This window comes from Chinchilla lanigera, unplaced genomic scaffold (genome assembly GCF_000276665.1).
Source record: "Chinchilla lanigera isolate Chin_1 unplaced genomic scaffold, ChiLan1.0 scaffold00103, whole genome shotgun sequence".
In the NCBI taxonomy this organism is placed as follows: Eukaryota; Metazoa; Chordata; class Mammalia; order Rodentia; family Chinchillidae; genus Chinchilla; species Chinchilla lanigera.
Window position 1 is genome coordinate 6,470,427 of NW_004955504.1, and position 22,520 is coordinate 6,492,946.

The 22,520-nt window shown below is 43.8% G+C and overlaps 1 protein-coding gene across 2 annotated transcripts in view; it reads right to left on the reverse strand.

Annotated features, from left to right (window-relative positions):
• Sema5a (sema domain, seven thrombospondin repeats (type 1 and type 1-like), transmembrane domain (TM) and short cytoplasmic domain, (semaphorin) 5A) overlaps nucleotides 1-22,520 on the reverse strand; it is a 348,199-nt gene that overhangs the window by 126,680 nt on the left and 198,999 nt on the right. For both annotated transcript variants that reach the window (XM_013505908.1, XM_005407077.2), the window contains 3 exons: nucleotides 16,519-16,804; nucleotides 11,301-11,436; nucleotides 5,211-5,415 (listed from right to left, as the gene is read on the reverse strand). In XM_013505908.1, coding sequence (XP_013361362.1) covers nucleotides 5,211-5,415; nucleotides 11,301-11,436; nucleotides 16,519-16,804 — 627 coding nt within the window. The remainder of the gene's footprint in view (nucleotides 1-5,210; nucleotides 5,416-11,300; nucleotides 11,437-16,518; nucleotides 16,805-22,520) is intronic.

The window sequence follows — 22,520 nt, forward strand, 5'->3', positions numbered from 1 at the left end:
CTCCTCATCTAATGCGACACCGTCACTCATTCGTCACTCACGTTAAAACCGACTCTCAGATCCCCACCCATCTCTTTCCATGACTTCTTTTTTCCTGAGGTACTGTTCTGATTTTCTTCTGCTGCTAGCAGTTGAGATTTTCTGTTTATAAAGTAAAAACCAACCGTGCTGCAACACTACATTTTCTATTTACCCTTTATATTTGAAGGAAGGCTTAGTCTACAATAAAACTCCAGGTCATGCTTAATTTTCATGCTTTTAAAACACAGTGTTATACTTGGAATCTAGTGTTGAGTGTTACCCTGTATTTTTTTTTTCTTTCCTTTTTTGATTCTTCTCCGAATTTGCTAGGGTCAATTTAACCTCTAATTAGCTTTATTTAATTCTTATTTTGAAAGATGCATGGCATTCTATTCTGTGCTTGAGATTTTCATTTTGGAGGATGCCTTCTTGTTTTATGTATGGTTGGGTGAGTGTAACATTCTTTTTTTTTTTTTTTTTTTTGGTTTTTCTCCGGTACCGGGAACCGAACTCACGACCTTGCGCTTGCCAGGCAGGCGCTTTTGCCACTGAGCTAAATCCCCAGCCCCAAGTGTAACATTCTTGAATGACATTTGCTGTTTCTCAGAACTTTGTAGACTCTGTTTCACAGCCTAGGCACCTGCAGAAAATTCTAAGACCACTAAGTTTTTTCCACTTGTAGTTATTTTTCCCCAAAATGTTCATCTAATTCTTTTCTTATGCCTGGAATTTAAAAATTCTGCCTGGCTACAATTAATGTGCACTCATTATTAAATAATACTGGTGAAATATGGTGTGCACTGGCATCTGTGGACGCCATTATTCCTTTATTTATGGGAAATTGGCTGTAATTATTTCTGAGGAGGTAGTTTGTCATCTCCCTCTGGAAGGGTCTGTGGTTCAAAGACACCAGCTATTCCAATGTTGCCTTAATTGTGTGGCCCTTCACATCGAAGATATTTTTTATTAGTACACTTGTCACTGCAACCATTACAAACTCTTATTCTGTTAACCTTTAGCACTGCTTCTGTTCCCATGGAGCTTGTAATTGAGTGATTAGCTTTGCAGGTTTTGATCTTCTATGCATTCGTTTATCTCTATCAATTGTCTTTGCATCTCACCTTGCATCTTTTGTCATTTCAAGTTTGAGTACTTATTTTATTCATTATCTCCTTTTTTAAAAAAAATATGAATTTGTGGCAGAAGTACTTTTGCTCCTTGTGTGAAGTATTATATCTATTTTTCGAGGGACTGACTGAAGCTGGGCTCCCTCTCATATTGACCTTTAGATGTTGCTGACAAATAAAAATAAACCAACTTCTCAAATGGGTTTTGGCAAGTGTTTGCATTTACTTGAGCAAGACTGAAGTGGGAGACATATGCTCATCACCACACCTGGATTCCCCAACCAGAGTTAGCAAGCTGCTTCTCTGAGTAAGTTAGAAAGCACGCTGGCTTCCTGTTCACCGGCAATTTGAGCCATCCTTGTTCTCTCTCAGCTGCGTAGGTACTAATCCCTGGAAGGGGGACAGCAGGAACGTTGCCCCTTACGGGCTCTAGGCTGCATGCTTAATGCCAGCTCTCATATCCAAGAAGATGAAAGTCCATGCTTTGCCTTAATGTGACCGAAGCGGAGTAAGATATAAATATGAGAATAGATAAACATCAGTTTTGTGAATCTGGAATATCAAAATCTGTAATCTTTGTCATCTTTTTAGGAAGTCAACTAACCCTTTGCTGATTTTTAGTTTAAAAACAGACCTGCATTTTGGATACTCTGTCTCATATTCTGCTTTTCCATTTCAATTCACTGAACGTTATAAGAAAAGATCACCAAAATAATATCTGATAAAACTAACTTTTATTCCATGTTAAAATTGGAAAGGAAGATATTTCCTTCAAAATATTCTAAGTGATAACGTAAGGATTAAATGAAAACATCCAGAAGATAGTGGGAACATGAAGTTTGTAATTTATTGTGCTTCTAAAGCTAAAGTTGCCAATCTAGCTGAAGAAGCATGCATGCCGTCTGGGAATCCAGCTTCCGGCACAGCTTTTCTTTGCAGCCTGAGTCACAGCTTATAAATTGGAGCAGGGCTCTCTGGAGGACTCTGTTTCCATTTTTATTTCCTGCAGGAAGGAATGTTTCACCCACTGGAAACTCCTCCTCCCTCTGACTTTAACAAACTCACCAGCGAGAAAGGGCTTCTACAAAAGAGTTCTATATAATCGCAACTTAGGATTCAAATTATTTTTCTCTCAACACACACTACAGCTCAAGGCAAGTGAGTACACTAAGTAGGCAGGTAGATTAAAATGAAAACAAATTGTCATGTAAGTGGAAAAATGAAGTATGTTTGAGTAGGACACACTTGGCAAGTGACACAGAGTATATCATGATCACAATCAGATTTATAAACCTGGAGACCAGATAGAAAGCCTGGGACCAAAGGCCTGAGCTAAATACTCTCACTAGAAGTCCTGTCTTGGAGACTGTGGGTTCGGCTCCAGATGAGTGTGATAAGGCAAAGTTCACAAAAGGCCAGTCACAGGAACGGTTTCCCAGTGTATTCTATCATGAGGCAGTCTATCAAGTGTGTGATGGCGTCATGACTTAAAACCAAGGTACATAGCTTAATGAAAGCTGTTTTACCGATAAAAATGCTAATAATTATCTGAGCTATCAGGGAAATGGCACCAATAGATTTGCTTCAGGTGGACTGACCCAAACCTTCAAGTGATCAGTAGTGCAGTGTCTGAGAAGTGGAATCAAGTGAAGGGCAGAGACAGGAGACAGTGAGGAATGAAGCGATGAGGAATGTGCTATGCCTGGAGTGTGTGCTGCAGGGAGAGGGCTGGGGAGCAGCAGCCCCATCTTTAGATTATTCTAATCAGACTCCTAAAAGTAACTTTTGAGAAGTTGTACTAAGATGCAACACACATTGTCTGCTATTGTATTTCTGAACGATCTAAGTTGCTCTTTTTTGACTTGATTCTTTTCAAAGGTACTGTTTATGGTAAAGACTTTCAAGTATTTAACCACTGTGGGAGTGTTTTAAGTGGTGTTCTTTCCCCCATCCTGAATTTCATGGGTTGAACCCTGATTTCCAATACAATGCTAGTAGGAAGCAGAGCCTTTTGCAGGTCACTCATCATGAGGTTGAACGCCTCACAACAGCATCAGCGCTTTTACAAGACTAGACTCAGGACCACATCTCTGCAGGCCGACGTGAGGCTGCAAGGGGGCAGCACCTTCGAGCCCGGACAGGGCCCTCAGCAGGATACACTGGGCGTCACCTTCCTGTTGAACCACAGCCACCGGAACAGTGAGGATGAAATTTCTATCATTTAAGCCACCTGGTCTGTGGTATTCAGTTACCAGCAATGAGAAACGAGGAAGGAACCTATCAAAACGAGAGTAGGAGAGCTGCACTAGAAATCCTCAGAGCTCACACTGGGTCATTCTGGGCACAAGGGAAGCAGACGTCACAAACCCGTGCCCTGGGGTAGGGAGAGGGTGAAGACAGGACCAGGCCTCTGGCTGCTCTGCGCTGACACACCCAGGCCTGGCCAGAGTTGGCCCATCTCCTCAGCACTCCATCCCTGTACTGATCAGGACTTGAGCTCCCCTTGCCCAAGGGGATGACCCCATTCTGCATGGCATTAACCTGAGCATGTAAAATAAAAATCCCTAAGAACTGCAAAGGTCCAGCTCATTCATTCTCTGAACCTAACACATCTCAGACACCCCGTGAAACATTAAGGATGAAAATGGCAGGAAAAGAGACACGATCCCCGTCTGTAGCCAGCTTAGCAAGACAGTGCATTGGTGACTGAAACCAACAACCCTCTTGACCGCTGACCCCTCTAGACATGTGGTCAGTCCTGGCTTCTCTTCACTGCGCAGCCTCGGGCAAAGAGCTGATCCCAGCCGCTGCTACATGTGACTCTCCCCCATGCTCCTCCCCTCCTCCCACAGACAGCAGCTAAGGACAGCTGTGGCCTGCATCTGCCCACCCAGGATCACATCTGTCCTCATCTTCCTTGGCTCTCAGCAGCACTGCCCACAGCTGTCCAGATGCTAGCTGTGCAGCCTTTGCTATGTCCCTTAGGGAAACAGGGCCAGTTCTTCTTCCCCAGGCAGTGCTCAGCTTACAGGCCGTCTGCTGGCCATGGCAGACCCTGACCAGCCAAGAGCCTCGGCCTCCCTGGCACTGCCTCACCCACCACGTCTGCTCACAACCATCACTTACTGCTGCAGCAGTCTATGTCCTGGCTGGCTTGTCACCTCGCCGTTCCCTTGGAATGTGAGCCGAGGAGAGCAGGCAGTACCAGGCTGTCCAGCACTGCACACGACGCTTCCAATGAACTCAAACTGTAAATGTTAAATAAAGCTTGGGGGCTCCGGGAACAAAAATATACCAAGTGATAAATCCATCATTAGAAAATGGGAATATCTATCAAGGAAAGAGAGAAGATTCACAATGACAGGAGAGGTAACTGCTTGGGGGAAAGTGCCGATTTTACAGAAGAGTGTGGCAGAGCAGATTCCGCCGAGAGGCCGCGCTGCCTGACCACATGAAGGTGGAACAGAGCACGGTCCCAAGACTGGGCTGAGCCCTGAGCCAGCCGGCTGTGTATTTCCCAAGATGGAGCAGGCCCTGCACACTCTAGTTGCTCTGCATCTCAAGAGGTCTGGCTGTTATTGAGAATTTGATAAGCACTGCTGCTTACATGGCTGGGAAATACTGTGTTCTTTATGGCCCAAAATATACGCTCGGAATGCTTTCAGATGCCATTACAGGAACAGGATACTACAAGTTTTGTTTCTGAAACAACCAAAAATCACCATGAAAACCAAGGATATCTTACCCTGCAACACCCTCAAACAAAGTGTTCCATTGTCTTAAACTATCCAAATTACATGGGTCTTGCCAGGAAAAGACTTATTTTATGCACGTGAAAGAACAATAATTAAGAAAGTAGCCACCCTTTTTCCAACTGAAATTATGACTCATCTTTCACAAAAAGAGAATGAAGATTTCCAAAAATGACAAGAAGTCAGCATCGTGGGTTTACCACTGGTAAGAAGGCAAGCCCAAAGCTTGGACTGAAATGCTGCGGTGAGCACTTAAAACACTAAAGGAGAAGCTGGCAGAGAACTGCAGGGAGGAGGGCAGGGTGCCTACCTGTGGCCAGGTAGATGATGTGGACGAGTGCGTCTCTACCCTGCACCACGTCCACCACCACGTGGGAGAAGCGGCTGTTGTCCTCCAGGAAGGACGGCGCTGTGGTCACCGGCTGCACCACCTCGTGCATCAGGATGAACTTCTGAGCATCCTGCAGGTTCCTTTCCGTTAGGTTCACGTACAGGCCCTGGTCCACGGTGCCACACTGCAAGGGAAGACAAGCGCGTTATTGAAGCAGCCACTGATAACCTTGTCTTTTGTGGCACCCCCAGCTGGAGAGTAACATGGGAGGCGAATAAGCCACAGTGCGTGGCTGACTCTGTAAAAAGGTTTACTTCTTCACCTTCCCTGAAATTCCCATCCTTCACATCCTTCCCACTACGGACCTGAAATCATCCTGTCTGGGGAATGTCTCAACTCCATCACGAGAGAACCGATCAGAAGTTTTAAAATATAAAATGAAAGTCAAGGCTAATTATAATGTGAGAAGCAGGAAACTCCTTGTCACGGTCTGGGAAATATGAACTACTGTATCTCTCCACTAAATCGTGTGGTCATATTGAAAATGCAGCAGTCAGGCGCATATATAGGCTTATAGGTTTTCCCATGAGAGCAGAGGGTTTACAAGCAAACATAGATTCCATCTCAGTCACAGTCTCATCATTAATCCACAGTACCCACAATTTAAAACATTTATATTTGGCTTATGGATTAGTCCATACTCAGCTGGCTTCAAGGGAGGGCAGCACGGCACAGGGGCACAGTGTAGGAGAGCTGCTCAGATCATTGTGGCCAGGAAGCAACAAGAGGACCGAGGAGTGATACCAGGTCCCACCTGGGTGGCCTTCCTCTAAGAAGCCCTTGCCTCCTGACAGTACACTAAGCCACCGAACTCAGGAGTGGACGAGTCCAGTAAATGTGCAGCACCCTGTGATCCAATCACTTCCCAAAACCCCTGCCTATGGGGCAGGAGAGCCTGGAGGACATTCTGGGTCTAAACCGTAACAGATCCCTTGGAAAGACAGTTGCTTTAATCTGTAAACCGTATGACATGATTCATACATACTACAAAAGCATTACTATGGTCTGCTTATTTTATGCTTCTGTTCCAAGACAGAAGGAATTTTACAAATTGGTCACAGTCTTGGAATCTGAGTGATGATGTGGTAAACTGGCAAAGGAAATAGAGGAAGACAGCGAAGAGGGGAGGAAGGAGAAAAGGACAAAAGGAAAAAACGGGAGAAGAAAGGCAGAAACAATCTGCACATAGAGGAAATATGGAACGACATGTGAGACAGGCAGGGGGCACGTCAGGCTGGAAATTGCTGAGAATTAAATTCTGAACCAGGTGGGCACAAGGCTGGCAGGTGTTACCTACGATGGTTTCCAGCAAGGACAAGGAAAAAGGAGGTGTAGGAAAGAAAGCACCACTTTCCTGGAACCGAGCACAGAGTCAGAGAATTACCACCAATGTTTCTCATTTCTTTTATAAACGTTAAATCCTGATACAAACAGTGCCTGGTTCTCAGCTGAACTTCATCTAAGTAAGTTTGATAGAAATGAATTGGGGGACCCATGCCACCTGCAACTACCATTTATAACATGTCATTTCTAATACGGAGTTTTATTAGAGGTTAGAGGTGCAACAGTGTATGATGGAAATTGCTTTTTTTGAAGTAGACATTTTTGTAGCATTGGATAAAATGTCCTATAAGCCATAAACTGATAGGCCAATTTCAGGATTAGAGAATCTCAAAGCTAAATGGATTCTATTCATTTAGTCCAATGCTCAATTTAGTATCATCCTCTTGTAAGGGAACCTGTGGCAGCCAGGAGCCTATAGGGACATGCAGGGACCCTGCAAGTTCAGGCGAGGGTTCATGAGCTCCGTAGCTTCAGGTGTGTCCTGACTCCTGCCACACAGCTCAGCGGTCTTGCCTCTCAAATTCAGATTCTTCAACTGGGAAGCAGCCGGAAAAATCCAGACTCTAGGCACTTGTCAGGACTGGTGTGAGAACCACTGAGGTACGCAGCAGAAAGCATGGGTAAAGTCCTGTAATGCCCAACAGGACTGTGTGTCTGGCACTGAGAAGCCATTCAGCCAGTGGCAAATAATAAGTGCTTTCATTCTGACGCAGGATAGCGATACCACAGTCCATGGAGCTATGGTAGCCAGAGGAAAATGAGTGAGGAAATAAAGCAACAAAGGAATCAACTGGGGACACTACACAAGCAACTCTATTTGTGGGATGGGGGAAGGCTGTGCCAGAAGATTTTATATCATTACAGCACTTTATAATAATGCTCGGAACACTGCCTGTCAGCAACTGTTTTAACAAATGACCAAGAGCTCCACTGGGCTTGGTCTCCATGTGTGGGGGGCCTAGCTCTGGAGCTGTCCCTGTGTTGTAGCATCCTTTTCCCCAGACTGAGGGGATGGCTCAGACGCAGGTGGCAGCTAGCTGTCTTCATGCTGGGTAAAGTTGACCCGCAGACATTGTTTTGTATGCATCATGTTTTTAAAAAGCTATCAGCTAAAACCCAGGAGCCACTATCTAAAGACCAAAACCTCTCACTGTCCTTAGGAACCAGAAACTTGGGAGGCCCGGGGGAAATCAGAGACTGGGGCCTCCGGGCAGGACCACTTTCATGCCTGGCAGGCTATATTCCTGGACCATGTCATGTTTAAGTTAGCAGACTGCATTGTCAAGAATTGTGTCTGAGGAGTTCTCTATGACTTCCTGGTTTCTTTTGCCAGCCTATAACAAACCTCCCACCCAAGGATCCTGCCTGCCATACTTTGAAAGCTGCTATTTGTATGGATAGAATCTATTTCTGGGAACGTAGGCCATTCACCAAGCTCTTGGAAGGCTGTCAGTGCTCTCACTCTGCCTTTCACACTAGCCTCCCTGCTGTCTGTGTGGGGCATGGTGGGTCACCCTGGGACCTACGCAAGAAGAAAACAATAAAAACAGAAAAGCACAACTCTTGCCCTCTTGTGGCGTATAGCCCACCCCGGCTGTCATGTCAACATAACCACAAGTAAGGAGGTCAGTAATTCTATACATTTTTAAATGCAATAAATATTTATTTAAAAGATAAAAAAACATCCAGCCATGTTCTAGCACACCAGCACTTGGTGGCCAAGCCCACAATCTCCTCACCTGGTCTTAACAGTGCAAAATCTCCAGGTACCTCGGTCTGCAGGCCGCTTGGCCCTTTCGAATCTGGCTGCTGAGAGAGCTGTGTATCCCAGCACCCTAAGGGTGCAGCCAGGCTCTGCCTGAGCTCATTGAATCTGCCACTCTCAGGCGTCAGTCTCTCATTGCAGATCCATGGTGACCTCACTGCAGAGAAGATGCTAAGCCTGTCACCCCACGGGTGTGCCACAGTGTCTGCACGGGGCTTTGCTGCAGTGGCTGATGATTTTCCTAAGCGGCTCAGGGTTTGGAGCTGTCCCTGTTTTGTAGAACCACCACCTGTCTGCAGGCAGACACCACTGAGGGTGGCTTCTGGACACCAGACAGACACCACTGAGGCACACACCACTGAGGGTGGCTTCTGGACTGCAACCGAAGTAACTCGTAGCTCTTGTTGTTTGTTAGTGTTTTCAGATGAACCTTCTCAGCTAAATTTTTAAATATTATTTACTTTCTGTACTAGCCCTTCTGCTTTCTGAGCCTTCTTGCTAAAGAATGAGCCGTCTTTACTACGTGAACACTGTGTAAAATTTCAAATGTCAGCAGGAAGAACGAGAACAAAAACATCTAACATTTCTCACTGCTGGTTATTGCAAACAGCAGCACTTTCACACCTGCCTGGTGGAGGATCCTCAGTGCATAGTGAATTCCTGCTCTATGCGAGCCTCAAAAGTTTATGAATGTCAATCAGGCGCAACAAGCAAATATGGCCAATAAAAAGAAAACACATTTGAACTAGGAGTTATGCAAAGTATCACCATAATCTGTAACTTTAGTTCACTGCAAATATGGGTCTCTGCCCAACCAAAGAAGACAAGATTAGCTAAGCGGAGTTCTTGCCTGAAATGCACACGCTCTTGGGGATGTTTCACTCATGCAACATGCACCTAGTCTCAGCTGAGAAATGTGAGCAAGCTCTTCAGTGTGACACTGGCATTATAAAACTAGAGGCCGGTGGCCTTAAGACATGAAAGGATTTGCTGTGTGCTACAAATGTATCCAGATGGATGGACAAAAAGTTAGCAAGTGCCTGGAGGTGGTAAAGAATTACCAAGTCTATTAAATCCCTCTTTCATGGTAAAGACTTTGTAATAGAAACACTATATAATGAAAGTACACTATCAACATAATAAACATCTTTGTTAGGTTTTTGACCTTCAGAATTTTTAAAAGGACTTCCTTAAAAGTAATGATCTATTTTATGATCTATTTTCTCCTCCATATACATTTAATACCCAGCATGTATGTATACAAGTAAACAGCAGGGGAAGACAACCAGCAGATGGTCCCTCTGAGTCACCTTTATCAAATAGTATGCAGTAAATAACACACATTGATGATAGGACCTAAATTTATCCCTAAAATATTCCTATGCTTCTGTATTTCTCCTTCCACATTTTCTTGATGAGAATATGAGGAGATGATAGATAATGTGTCCACGGAAAGCAGTGAAAGATAAAGATGACATGTAAATTAGTCATCCTCTTCTCAATCCCATCTGCTTGCAAAATTTAATAAGAACGAACAAAAAACTGCAAACAATTATAATCAAATGGTGCTTTCCAAAATCCAAGTGAAGTGTCAAGTGATTGAACGTTTTTATCCTCCCAATTTTCTCAAAAGCCACAGGTTTTAGATTTTGGAAGGCAGAGTGACCAGGACTGGAAGGACCCAGTCCCAACCCTAAGCAGTGATAGTTACCATCAGTCTCTTCACTGGAATAGGGTGGGATGTGAGGGCAGAGGATGGGATTCCAGTTGGACCACTCATTTGCTGCGGTCCTGCCTGGATCTCTGCGCTGTGGCTCAGTGTCCTTCCCTATGTGGAGAAGTCTTTCTTATCAAGGTACTGCAGCCAGTGTGTGAGATGACTCACTCGAAACACCCAGCACAGGGCTTGGATCTTGGGAGTGCTACACTCCATGCCCCAAATGATGACTGTCCTAGTTGCTGCAGTGCAAGGGGAGCCTGTGCTTGTGGACTACATATTAGTTCCCCACCCAAAATCATAATTCCCTCAGCTTGACTATATTTGGAGATAGACTCTCCAAGGAAGTAACTAATGCTCAATGAGATTGCAAGGCTGGTGCTGTGACTCAGTGGACCTGGTGACCATCCCCAGAAGCACATGATAAGATGGCCATCTGAGAGCCAGGAAGACCACCCTCACCAGAAAATAACCCTGCCTTCAGCTTGACCTTAAGCTTCCAGGATCCAGTACTGTGAGAAAATAAATGACTCTTCTTTTAAAAACCATCCCATCTTGCTAATTTGTTATAGCAGCCCAAGCAGACTCATACATCTGCTGACTGACCAAAGGTAAGAAATCACTTCGTCTCTTTGAGTCTCAGCTTGTTGTGAATATTGTGAGGTGAGGTAACATGAATCCCTGGAGAGCGTGGGCATCCAGGAATTTTACAGTGGAAGAAGAATGACTTTCAGCTCTGCTGATTTTCCCCTGGATGTGACCACCACATTCAGTTCCCCCACAGGAAATCTTGCCTATTTGCCAATTAGAGCTTTAATCCTGTTTGTGCATCTCCACTACTCTGTGGCCTGGGCCCTATTCATTAAACATTCATTAGGGATCAGAGGTCCGGGGACACTGAGTCCAACATCATTAGTCCTAATTGAAGCGTGGATTCCTAATCGCCTGCAGAAGGCTGGCCTTTTTTCAGCTTGGCGTCAGACACTGCAGCTGACAAAGGTCCTTTTGTGGTCCAGGCGCCATAGTTGACAAAAAGCTCCCGTCTATTGACAGGAGCCAAGCTGAGTACAGGGCTGTCCTTGAGGGACATGGAGGGTGCAGCTGCTCTGGGCACACACCCTAGGTTCCATGCCTCAGCATTTACCCAAGTCTCTGCATTTTTCACCTCTCCCCCTGGAATTACCTGGAAGTGGGGGTTGGGGTTGGGATAAGGTAGCCAGGCTGAGCGAGAGTTCTCCTGGAACTTGAAGGGTCCATTGAAGGCCTGAGAGATGGCGCTCAGGTTGAAGACACACACAGCGGAGGCGGCGATGCTGTTCCTGGAGAGCCAAGGAAGAGAAAAGAGAAGGTCAGTCAGAAAGCCCAGCGGGGACCACCGCCAGGAGTTACCTGTGAAGCAGTGGTGACTCAGGAGCAGCTTCTAGACACCTGAAGACCACAGTCGCTCACATACCCTGAGGGGAGGGGATGAGGCGGATGGGAGCATGGGGCTCACCTGTGAACTCTTGTAGAGAAATAAACATTTAGGTACCAAAACAAGGGCAGCTGGCAATTAGGACAGTGTAATGCTGCCAGGTGGGATAGGTTCACTCAGCCTCAGGGAAATAGCAAGGGATTGCATGGAGACACATGCTCGCCTTTTAGATTCTGGAAGAAAGACTTTCTCCTCCAGCGGACGGAGCCCTTGTCTGCCTTGCCCAGCCCTCCTCACCGTTAACCTGGTTACTCAGCCGGAAGTGGGTCAAGCTTTGTGTCTTTTAAATCTCCAGATATTTATGTTCATTCATCATCCTTCAAAAAATAATCAACTTAGAGTATTTTGTAAAGAACGCCTGTCAGACCCTTCATATTTTTTTTTTAATTTAAAGAGGATTGTAAATTCAAGGGGTCAAAACACTGACAGGAAATCTTGAAGCCTTAATTTAGAATTCCAGCTTTGCAGATGAAACTGTAAATGGGAGGCTTTGGAAGGTCAGTACCCTTTAGCCAAGCAAGGGAACAGCAAAATATTTTGGGTTAAATTTGCATTTTTAACTTCAGTCCTGGTTCTAAAGGGAAAATGGAGATAAAAGAATATGTATGTATTTTCCATATTAATGCTCTAAGACAATAAACATTATGTCTCCTTATATCAATGGTTTTTATTACATCAAAGGAAACCCACAGAGACTTTGGGACTGTAATACTTGGCCATGTTTGTTTGGTAATGAATAGGTACGAGGCACTGTCCCAGGGGCTTCCGTAATTCCAGTCCTTGTAGCCTTCATAAGGAAAGAAACCCTCACAGATAAAGAAAGGATGCAGGTTCCATGAGGACAAGTCTCTGGACCCAATTTGAGGAGCAGCACTTGAACTCCATGGAGAGCCCCTAGCACCATGTGCTTTACTCTTTGTGAGAGTTGAGTGAAAAGTGGACAGTATATAAAAACTCCAGCAAAGTGCCCAGGTGGCATGGAGATGTTCCCTCCTCAGGGAGCCCTGCACCAGGGATGAGGCCAAATATGGAGGCCACGTGCTCCTGGTGCCTAGAGCTGGGCAGTAAAAAGAGTAGATGCTAAACGTTAGTGTGTTCACGTTTCCACTTTTACTCATTACCCTTAGAAAAGAAGAACATGGTAGGTCAGACTCCAGCTGCAAAGAGCAAAGAGAACAGGTGACCGGGTTTGGGAAAGGACAAGAAAACAACTATGCTGGAACAAGAATGGCCAAGCACAGGTTGGATTGCACACAGGGGCCAGCCTCCAGCCAGGTGCATGGCAAGCTGGGGAGGGCATGTCGGCGGTGACAGCACTGAGAGTCCACTGAATTGCTCATCAAGCCTCAGATCCCAAGAAGAGCCCAACTTTGCAGAAGAGCAAACAGTAGCACAGAGCTCTGACTGAGCCCACGCCATGCTGCTTTCCATGAGAGTCTTTAGTTCATTCCTTGATCTTGTCCTGCTGCTGCCTGGTGACAGAAGTCTCTATCCTCTCACTGTTAAAGCCACATTTCTGACAGCTCCATTAACCAGCTCTGAATGTGCTGATTTGGGCACTGGTGTCAGTCCAGAGCTTCCCTTGGAAGTCCTAGTGGCCACAGGCTAAGCACCCCTCACTGGAACTGGGGGAAAACTTAATTTTTTATTGGTGTGTGTTTGTGACACATAATTATGTTCACTTTGGGGAATTTAGATAGATACATAGGTAAATAGATACACAGGGGATCTCAATCATTTCTAATCCCTTCCTCTTTTCTCCTCTTCTACAGATCCCTTTCCCATCTCCAGAAAGTCCACCTCACCCTTTGCTACAATCTATCATTGGTTTTATGCTTTATTTGTGTTTTGGGTTTCTTGTATGAAAGAAACCATGCAATATTTAACCTTCTGTATCCCACTTGTTGTACTTAATAGTATAGTCTCAATACAATACATTTTCCTACAAATGCCAGCAATTCATCCTTCTTTATGCTGAATAGCCTGCCAATGTGTACATATTCCATGTTTTCTTTACCCATTCCACTGTTGATGGATACCTCAGTTGTTTCTTTCTGTTAGCCATTGGGAACTGTGCTCCTCTAGACATAGGTATGCATGGATTTCTACAGTCTGATATCTTGAAACCTCTTCCCAAGACGTGGCATCATCAGTCCCCCCACCCCTTGCATGCACTGCCCCTTTGCCTTAACTGTGCTTTGCTTTCTAGGAGGGGTGGGGGCAGAAGGGCGTGTGCGCTCTGTCTTTCCCCTCCCTTTGCCTGCACCCCACCCTACCCCAGGCTGGGCCTCCCTGCAGGAAGCACATAGCACCTGCTCTGCCAGGGCCTCCCCTGGTCCATCCACCTCACTGTGACCTTGTCCCCGAGCCTGCTCAAAGCTGAAGCAGTGTGAGCCAGCCCACGGAGCTAACAGACCTCCAGCCATGGCTCCCAACCTGGCCTCCTTCTCCAGTAGCAGAGGTGACCATATATCTTCCATTAATGTGCTGTTTCTTCATCTGTTACAGTTGGGTCCAAAGGTCTTAGGGATCTATTTGGTGAGCACAGCAGTGCAGGTCTTAAACTTTGCTTCTACTTGAAGGCCATGTAAAGCTGCCACTAGAAATGTTAAAAAAAATATTTCTTCTAGGTCTTCATCCCCTTAGTTGGAAAGAGCGATGAAAATCTTTCCCCAGCACCCCACCCACACTGCTATGTAGATATCTATGTCCACACTGATCTAAACTACACAGTCTATATCACACACTCTCTGTACTATGTAAAACTGTACTGCTGAGCCATCATTTTTAGATCCAGCTGAACCTTTAGATTCCAATGCCATAGCAAACAATTTCTTGCAACTTAACTCAGTCCCAAGTGGTGGTGCAAACCCCATGGTCTTAGTGACAGAATGAACAAAAAAGCTGCCTTTTCCCTGTTCTGGTGCTAAGAACCCCACCAAAGCATAGAAGCAAGTCCTAGTCCAAGCCACAAAGTTACAGCCTCTGTTTCAGAAAGGGGAAATTGCCAGGCTACGAACACCTCCTTCTCTTTCATCTAGAAGCCGGTCTCTTCAAGAGGGTGGTCGTAAAATCAAGGCTGAGCCACACAAGGAAGAGGGGGTGGTGAGAGAGAGATGGTCATGTCAGCTTTCCACTCCCAAGACCTAGTGACCCCAAGACTCTGCACTCAGCAGAGAAACAGTAGCAGCGACCACACTCCTCCAGCATAGAAGCTGTGTGTGGGATGGACTGCACAATCAAGCCATCTGTGACGGTCTGAAATACTTAACTGCACTCTCAAAATGACTCTTCGTCATTTCGGAAGGGTTCAGACAGGGTACTTACATAACATTTGAAATTGGAGTTTTTGTTGTTATTTTTGCCCAGAGCCAGGGGAATGAGCAGCCGCAGAAGCCAAGCTCCCATTGTGTGTAAAATTGATCTCAGCTGAGCAACCCAACATCTATCTTGGGCAGGCTGCACTATTTCTTAAAGAAGGTCTTGGAAAGCAAATCAACTTCAGAAACCATAAATTGATTTTTTTTTTTTTTAAAAAAGGAACTTCTCAAGGAAAGAATATAACCTCTGGGGTTAAGAAAAGCAGATCTATAAGAACAAGGACAGCTGCAGAGGAGGGTGATGGGTGTGGGGACATCCACGCCACCCAGTTTTCTAACAGCATCTCAGCAAGATTATGAAGTACTGCTATCAAGTGAATGCTAACGGTCACCAGAGTGGAGTGAGCAAGAGCTAACAGTTACCAAGGAAGTAAGTGCAGGTAAAGAAAGTGACTGTAGAAGTGAGATGCGTATGCAGGTGTCTGATGTCAAAGAGATAAAAAAAAAAATAAATTGGAAGTATGTATGAGCAGAGCAACATCACAGGGCAAGCTCCTGTCCAGTGAGCCCAGGCCTAAGCAGCCCAGGATACGTGGGAGTCCTCAGTGCTGAAGCTCCTGTAATTCCCAGGGACACTGCTGCACACCCTAAATACCGACACTTTCCACATACGCAGTTTTAGATCCGTTGCCTTGGACACAAATGATTGGCTTTTGTCATAATTGTTAGGTTTCCAGATTAGAGATTCCAAAGGTGAAGAACCCAAATGATCATGACCACAGCCCACATAAAAGGGCACTGGTAGCTCAGGGTCTATACTGCTGTTTCCTGGGGCATGGACAGTGTTATTGTTGACAGTGCTAGTGTCTGCCTGCAGCACACCAGCAAAGGACAGGAAGTGATGGCAGGATTATGTGTGACTCCATTGGCTAACTACATTGAGAGTGAGTGACAGCCCAGGAAACTTCTCAGGCTTCACCAAATCCAAACACTATCTCTCCGATATGATGAGTATCTTTAAGAAAGAAAAAAATGCTTTCAGGAGTATTTAAAAAGAATAATTATAATTTAAGAAATATGTGCCAAGTTAGCCATCTTCTAGATCAACTGTTTAGAGAACAGCTACAAGGAAAGAGAAAGTGCATCTTATATAACAGCATAGATAAGCAGAGGCGCAAGCAGGAATTATGTTCTCTCAACCATCAGACCATCCAGAAGTTACTGCTTTCATTATGCACAAATGCATGACTCATATACAGAAAAAAATAATCTACTATGCACTAGCACTTCAGAAAGGGCCCAGAACACACTCAAAAATTGGGAAGTAGTGATTTATAACAGAATAATTTGATATTACTATTACCTAAAAACAAAGTAGAACTTTTTGGATTAATTTTATTTTCCTAATGCCAGTTTCGCAAAGCACATATCTTTGCCTATTATTTAATTCATTGTGAAAATACTCTTTCTGTTATTTTTTGGCTGTAAGCCCAGTAAAATAAGAAAGATTTCCCTTAAAGCAACTTGAAACCTTCAGAGGTCAAAGAACAAAAGCCCATTCAAAGTGAGTGAATGAGAAGAGAAAGATGTTATTTCAAGCTACGTACACATTGGTGGTGAAGATGCCATAGATCAAGTCCAGCTCGGGCAGGAAGAAAGTGCTCTGCAGCTCGTTGTAGTAGAAGGGGACCTCCCCGGGCCGGGAGCAGTTCAGGCGCGCCTTCATGAAGGTGGTCCAGGTGTCCTCCAGCAGGAAGCGTCCCCCGATGTCGTTCTTGCAGACCCGTGCAGCCCTGGAGAACACGGTCTTCCCACAGTCATGCTCCACAGCATTTTCTCGGAAAAAGAAGTAGGTGAAGTTTCCGATGTCATATGAGGACACGAAGTTTGGTTCTGGAAAGAACAGAAGAGAAAAATCTCAGCCACCATGTGCTATTCTTTTTCTATACCACTTTGCTTAGCTTTTCTTCCAGAAAGCACGGTTTTGTTTAGACAATACCTGGCTCCTACAGGACAAATGGAGACCCGGAGTGCTGGTTATTATCAACACTGGGAGCCTCAGGTCATGCACAAGTTCTAGGAAATGGAAAATCTGCAGCAAGATTCCACACTCAAGCATCCTGAGCTATAAATGGGCACTAGAGTTAACATGACACTCACACCATCACATGTGGGCAGAACAAATTACAGCAACAGCCCTTACTTCATCTACAAACTCTTATGCCATACCCAGGAATGGAGGGAGAAGATAAGATTAAAAAGATAAAATATGATTTAGAATATAAGGAGTCTGCAGTTATGTTTGCATGTAACACTATGAAATTCTGACTTGTGTACACACATATGACTGTGATATAATTTGTATGCTTTTAGTAAGAATTTTAAAAATATTTAAAACTAAATCAAAAACTCTAACTGTAAGGTTAGTGCCTCCAAACTAGCTTTCACAATTTCTGTTCCTATGGTGATGGTGTAACTGTGAAAATCAAGTTTTATTTTCTTGCTTCTGGGTCACTAGGGGAATCCATTGAGATGAGGAAAGTGTGTTGAGATGGATCCACTGTCTGGGTGCTTTCTGGACTCATAATTACCTTAAATATAGGATTTAGAAATATGAAATTTATGGTAAAGCCTTTGTTTAATTGCCAAGCTCATTAGGAAATAGAGAATACCAACTGAATTTCTTTAATGTCCTTTTTTATTTTAAAGAAAAAAGAACAAAAACATATTAACAGACACACAGACATTTACAAAATAACACAACGACAATACAAGCAATACAGAATTTCAGACAAGATGATAGGAAATTAACAATGGTGGTTGTGTTACATATTGATATCTTCAAATTGGTTACTGAGATAAACAAATGTAGGCATGTAAGATTGATCAAACAATTAAACTAAGTGTTCCTTCCAATAAAGTAATAAAAATCAGTAGTACAACTATCTTAGCTATCTTGTGTATACATATATATATATATATTTTCCCCTTCTTTCTTTTCCCTTTTCCCTCACACCAGTTGTTCTTTCTTTTTGAACAGTTTCTTTGCCTTTCACAATATCTACTGTACCTTTAGATTTTATGCACTCTTTCAGGTTCTTACACTAGTGAGACAATATGGTGTTTACACATGCAGGTCTGATTTATTTCAGTTATGATTATGATAGCACATGTTACCTTTTTAACTTTCTGTTTGGGTTCTTTGGTATTATGAATTATACCCTACCAGACTCTTGAGCTATCCTTATCTATTTTTAAACATCCTTAATAACCAGTTTTCTTTCAAAGCATTCCGTTCAATCAGCAAGTGTCTGAGCTTTGTGCTGCAGTGAGAATAACACTGACAACAACCACTCATGTTCTAAACTAACGGAGAGACAGAGACAACAGCTACACCTGCAAGGACACATTTCAAGGACAAATGCATTCTTAGAGCACTACTGCTGTAACCTAAGCAATCTTTAAAAAGTGAGCAACTTTTTAAAAATTCCACTAAAATGGATGAGATGAACATCAGAAGGATTTACTGTTACTGTGTGTTTCAGAATCCTGCAGAGACACTCCGGACACAATGAGTGGCATATTGAAAAGTGTGTTTTAAGAACATGACACAAATATTGAGAAAATTTTGAATCCTTGTTCTCCGTGAATCTCCAAGAGAATTATCTATAAAAGCAAAGACTTGAAACATCTACAAAACACTATTCAGTGCCTAAAAAATAGTCACTTGCACGTCCATTTTTAAAGAGAAGGCTAAACCATTTTAGAAGAGACTCTGCAGCCAAGGCTCTCACATGCAAATTATAGTTTGACCGTTATACGAAAACCAAACCAAAAATCCTCCTCATCATAAACCACAGCAGCGAACTGTCTAAAATGGAGCAAATACAAAAAACACTGTTGTGTTTTTGGGTGTGTCCAGCCCAGGAAGACAGTTTCCCACACACATTCATGAGGCAGGAAGCACAGTCCCCCCAGCAATCTCGAATATGCTCACAAGTGTCTGCTTTACAAGCAATCTGGGCACAAAGAGCATGAAAGTCACATGGTAAACAGCTCTAGCACCTTCAAGAAGTCTTAAGCAAGAAAACAACCACACACACATGAGCACACATGAGTGCACACACGCACACACATGCACACACACAAACCAACCAACCAAAGATTTGCTGTGGCTTCTTCCAGTCAGGTGTATAACAAAGCAGCTAATATTTACAGATTAAGGATCCTACTGTGTCCAGCCGTATGTGGTGCTTAATATCCATGTGCTCACCAAATGCACAAAAGCTTGAGGGGTAGTGTGGTGTATTCCTCAGCTGTGTGTCTCTGGGAAAAGCACTCAGCATTTGCAAATGAAGGGAGAAGGAGTGTGTACTTGCTGATGGTTTTAGAGGTTTCAGTCCATGGTCTGCTGGCTCCAAACCAGGAACATCATGGTAGAAAGGTCGAGAGGAGCAAAGCTGCTCGCATCATGGCACCCAAGGACATGGGAAGAGATTCCTCAGCTGGAACACCACCTGTGATTCACCTACTCCAACTGGGCCTCACCCCCAAACAGCCCATTCAGGTATGAACATTAGTAGATGCACCCACTGATGTGTACAAGGCCCCCGTGATCTAAGCTCCTCTACAGAAGTCTCTTACTCCAACCTAATTGACAAAGAAAGATTAACTTGTGCAGGTAGTACTATTCTTCCCATTTCATAGATGAGGACCCTGAAGCTCACAGGGTTAATAACTTGCTCAAATTCACACGGCTACCAATCAGAGTAGAGTGAGGTAGAGAAAGTCCTAAATCCAGACAGTCAGAGCTCAGGGCCCATGAGCTTACCATCCTACTATAGTGAAAACGTAATAGTCGACAAGGGTACATCTAGTATGCTAACAATACTTACAAGTGTGATTGGATTTCTGGACAGTGCCCTTGGATGTGGAGTCATCATATTCCTTTGGGAGTGGTAAATAGCTTTACCTGGGCAGAAGCTGAGGAGAACTAGTTAGAGGGCAATATAACTGTGTGGACAAAACTTTAATCACAACTAGTGGACATATTGTTTCACAAAAATGGGAAGAAGAAGCCATGATTCAAGGACTTATTAAACAAGAAGACAGTTGGAAAATGTTTTCCCAGCCCCAGAACCGGTATTTCAAATGGCATCAGGATAGCCTCAGTGTGCCAACAAGTGACCATTATCTACTGCTCTGAAGTATGCCATGCTGATCTCCAACACAAGGGGGATACTGAGTAGCGGGACGCAATTGACCCTCAGCTACCTCTTTCCACAGAGAACCTCCACCAGCTCTTCAAACCTCTCAAAGCAATTGTATAAGGTCAACAGTGTGCATTTCAGATAGAAACGCTCAAATGTATTTTTTGTTCTCATAGGAGAAAAAATTTTTGAGTGTGTGGGATGTGTTGTTCTCTGATTCATGACACACCACAAGCCATGTGGCCAGAGATTTAAACTACATTTGGAAGCATGTCCTGCTGTCCTACACTGACCCTTCAGGGTGCAGATGGGTCCCTGACTTTGTGACCTGCTATTAAGGCAAACAGTTTCATTTCTTGGAAAGCAGATCCTGTTGAAATTCAGCCAGCGTCCTGTGCCTTTTCCAGAAACAGTAAAAATGTAGGAACAACTGTTAAACAGTCAATTATCTTTTGCATTTATAGATAGAAAGATAGAAGGGGATATCTGCATGGCACCAGGCAGAAGAGTGACACACATGTTGTTTTCCTTCCATTATTTAAATTTCTTCTAAAATGAAATTCACTTAAACTAGGATTTGCCACTCCTCAGTGAACTGAGGAAGTCAGGAATCAGTCACTGCCATCTTGTTTGTAGTGGATGAGAATGCATGACGGAGATCTGGAAGATCCTTTACACGTCACCATCATTACAGCTCCAAGTGAGTAGAGCATGTGCTGCTCCCTAGCTCACAGTGGAAACAGGCGCGAGCCTATGCCAGTTTATATATTCATACATGCAAAGGGAAGCTGCACTGTCTCATATTTGCAAATCATGTTGAGTTATAGATGACAGAGCGCTCTATAAAATATGTCAGATTAATAAGATTTGTCTTATCAGAACTTTTACTTTACATCTTACGTATGTAATAGTGCTGATGGGACTACAGGGAAGAGACGCTTATAAATAAACACAAGTGATTGAAAAAGCATTAAGAATTTTGACCATGTAAAGTGAAAAGCTGACTATATGAATGAAGCCCTCCACTCTATACTTTTCCTCTCAGTGCTTAAAGCATCAACAGGGTGATAATCACTCATAGGCTGTGGATATAAAAATATTTGTCCGACCAATAAGAATGGACACTAGAGACATGAACAAATTCCAGTTTCCCACCTCTGTAGACACCTTACTGGATTCTTACAATCTACCAAAAGTTATCATATACTCCAAACTCCACACCGTGACACAGGTGCCAAGAGCAGGCTGGGAAACAACCACGCACGGGCCATGTGTAGTCCAGCTTGTCTGGATTGGACTGGTGACCTTTGACATGCTCTGTCTTCCCCAAGACACTGGGGAACCCCGGAGGCCCCTTCCACAGGCTATAACGATGCAAAGGGCTGGACCTCCATGAGTGATGGCCATCATTGCTGTTTCACGACTTCTCCCAGTGTCTCTCTGAATACCACTCACAGAACTTCACATGACGCCATGAATGATGAAACTCACACATAACCACTGACAAGGGATCAGAAGTGAGAAGCATAAATACAGCTGTGCTGAGTTTTCAAAACAACAAGGCTTTCACCAAAAGAAAGAAAACGAGTTCATATAACCAATCTTTACATATGTCACAGAGCAAGGGAGAGGTTTCCTGTTCCTTCACTTGGTGGTGTCCATCCCTTCAAATCCACTTCCCCTCACATCTGCAGATCTTACAATCTCTCTTGTGCACATTCTTTCCTTTCTCACAGCTATCGCAGCAAAATGTGCTATAGAGGCTTCCAAAATAAATCTAATTTCACTAAGGTATTCAGTAGCATAGGTAATTCAACTAAAATTAAATAAAATGTGGTAAAAACTCATTAATGGACTAAAGATTTTTTTTTCCCCTGAGATTTCAACAAAATGACAGCTATAAGTAGAGAAGTGGATAGATATTCAATAGGTATACTTGTGTGTAGATATGTGTGTGTGTGTGTGTTTGTGTATGTGTGTAGAGTGTGTATCACATATATGCATTACTAAAGTTCAGGTATATATAGCTCAATACTTCCACCTACTGGCTGTACGAACTTACTCATGTTATTGAGCAGCACTTTTTATTTTCTTCTGTATTAAAATAGCAACAACACCACGCCACAGGAAGTATCACTGTGGGAGTCAGAGGCAATAGATGTCAGGTGCCTCCCATTTGGCTGGTAAGCATCAAAATGTAAATTACAATGTATTTACAATAACTGTTTTACTATATAGATTAATATCACCACACATCAGTGAACAGATTATCCATGTTTATATAACAAGCGAATCCATTAATTATCCATTCCACATATCAGATTTGAGAGCTTGGCTTCTTTCAGAAAGTCTGAGACCAAATACGTAAGCAGGGGCAGTGCTTTAGACAGAGCCTTGGC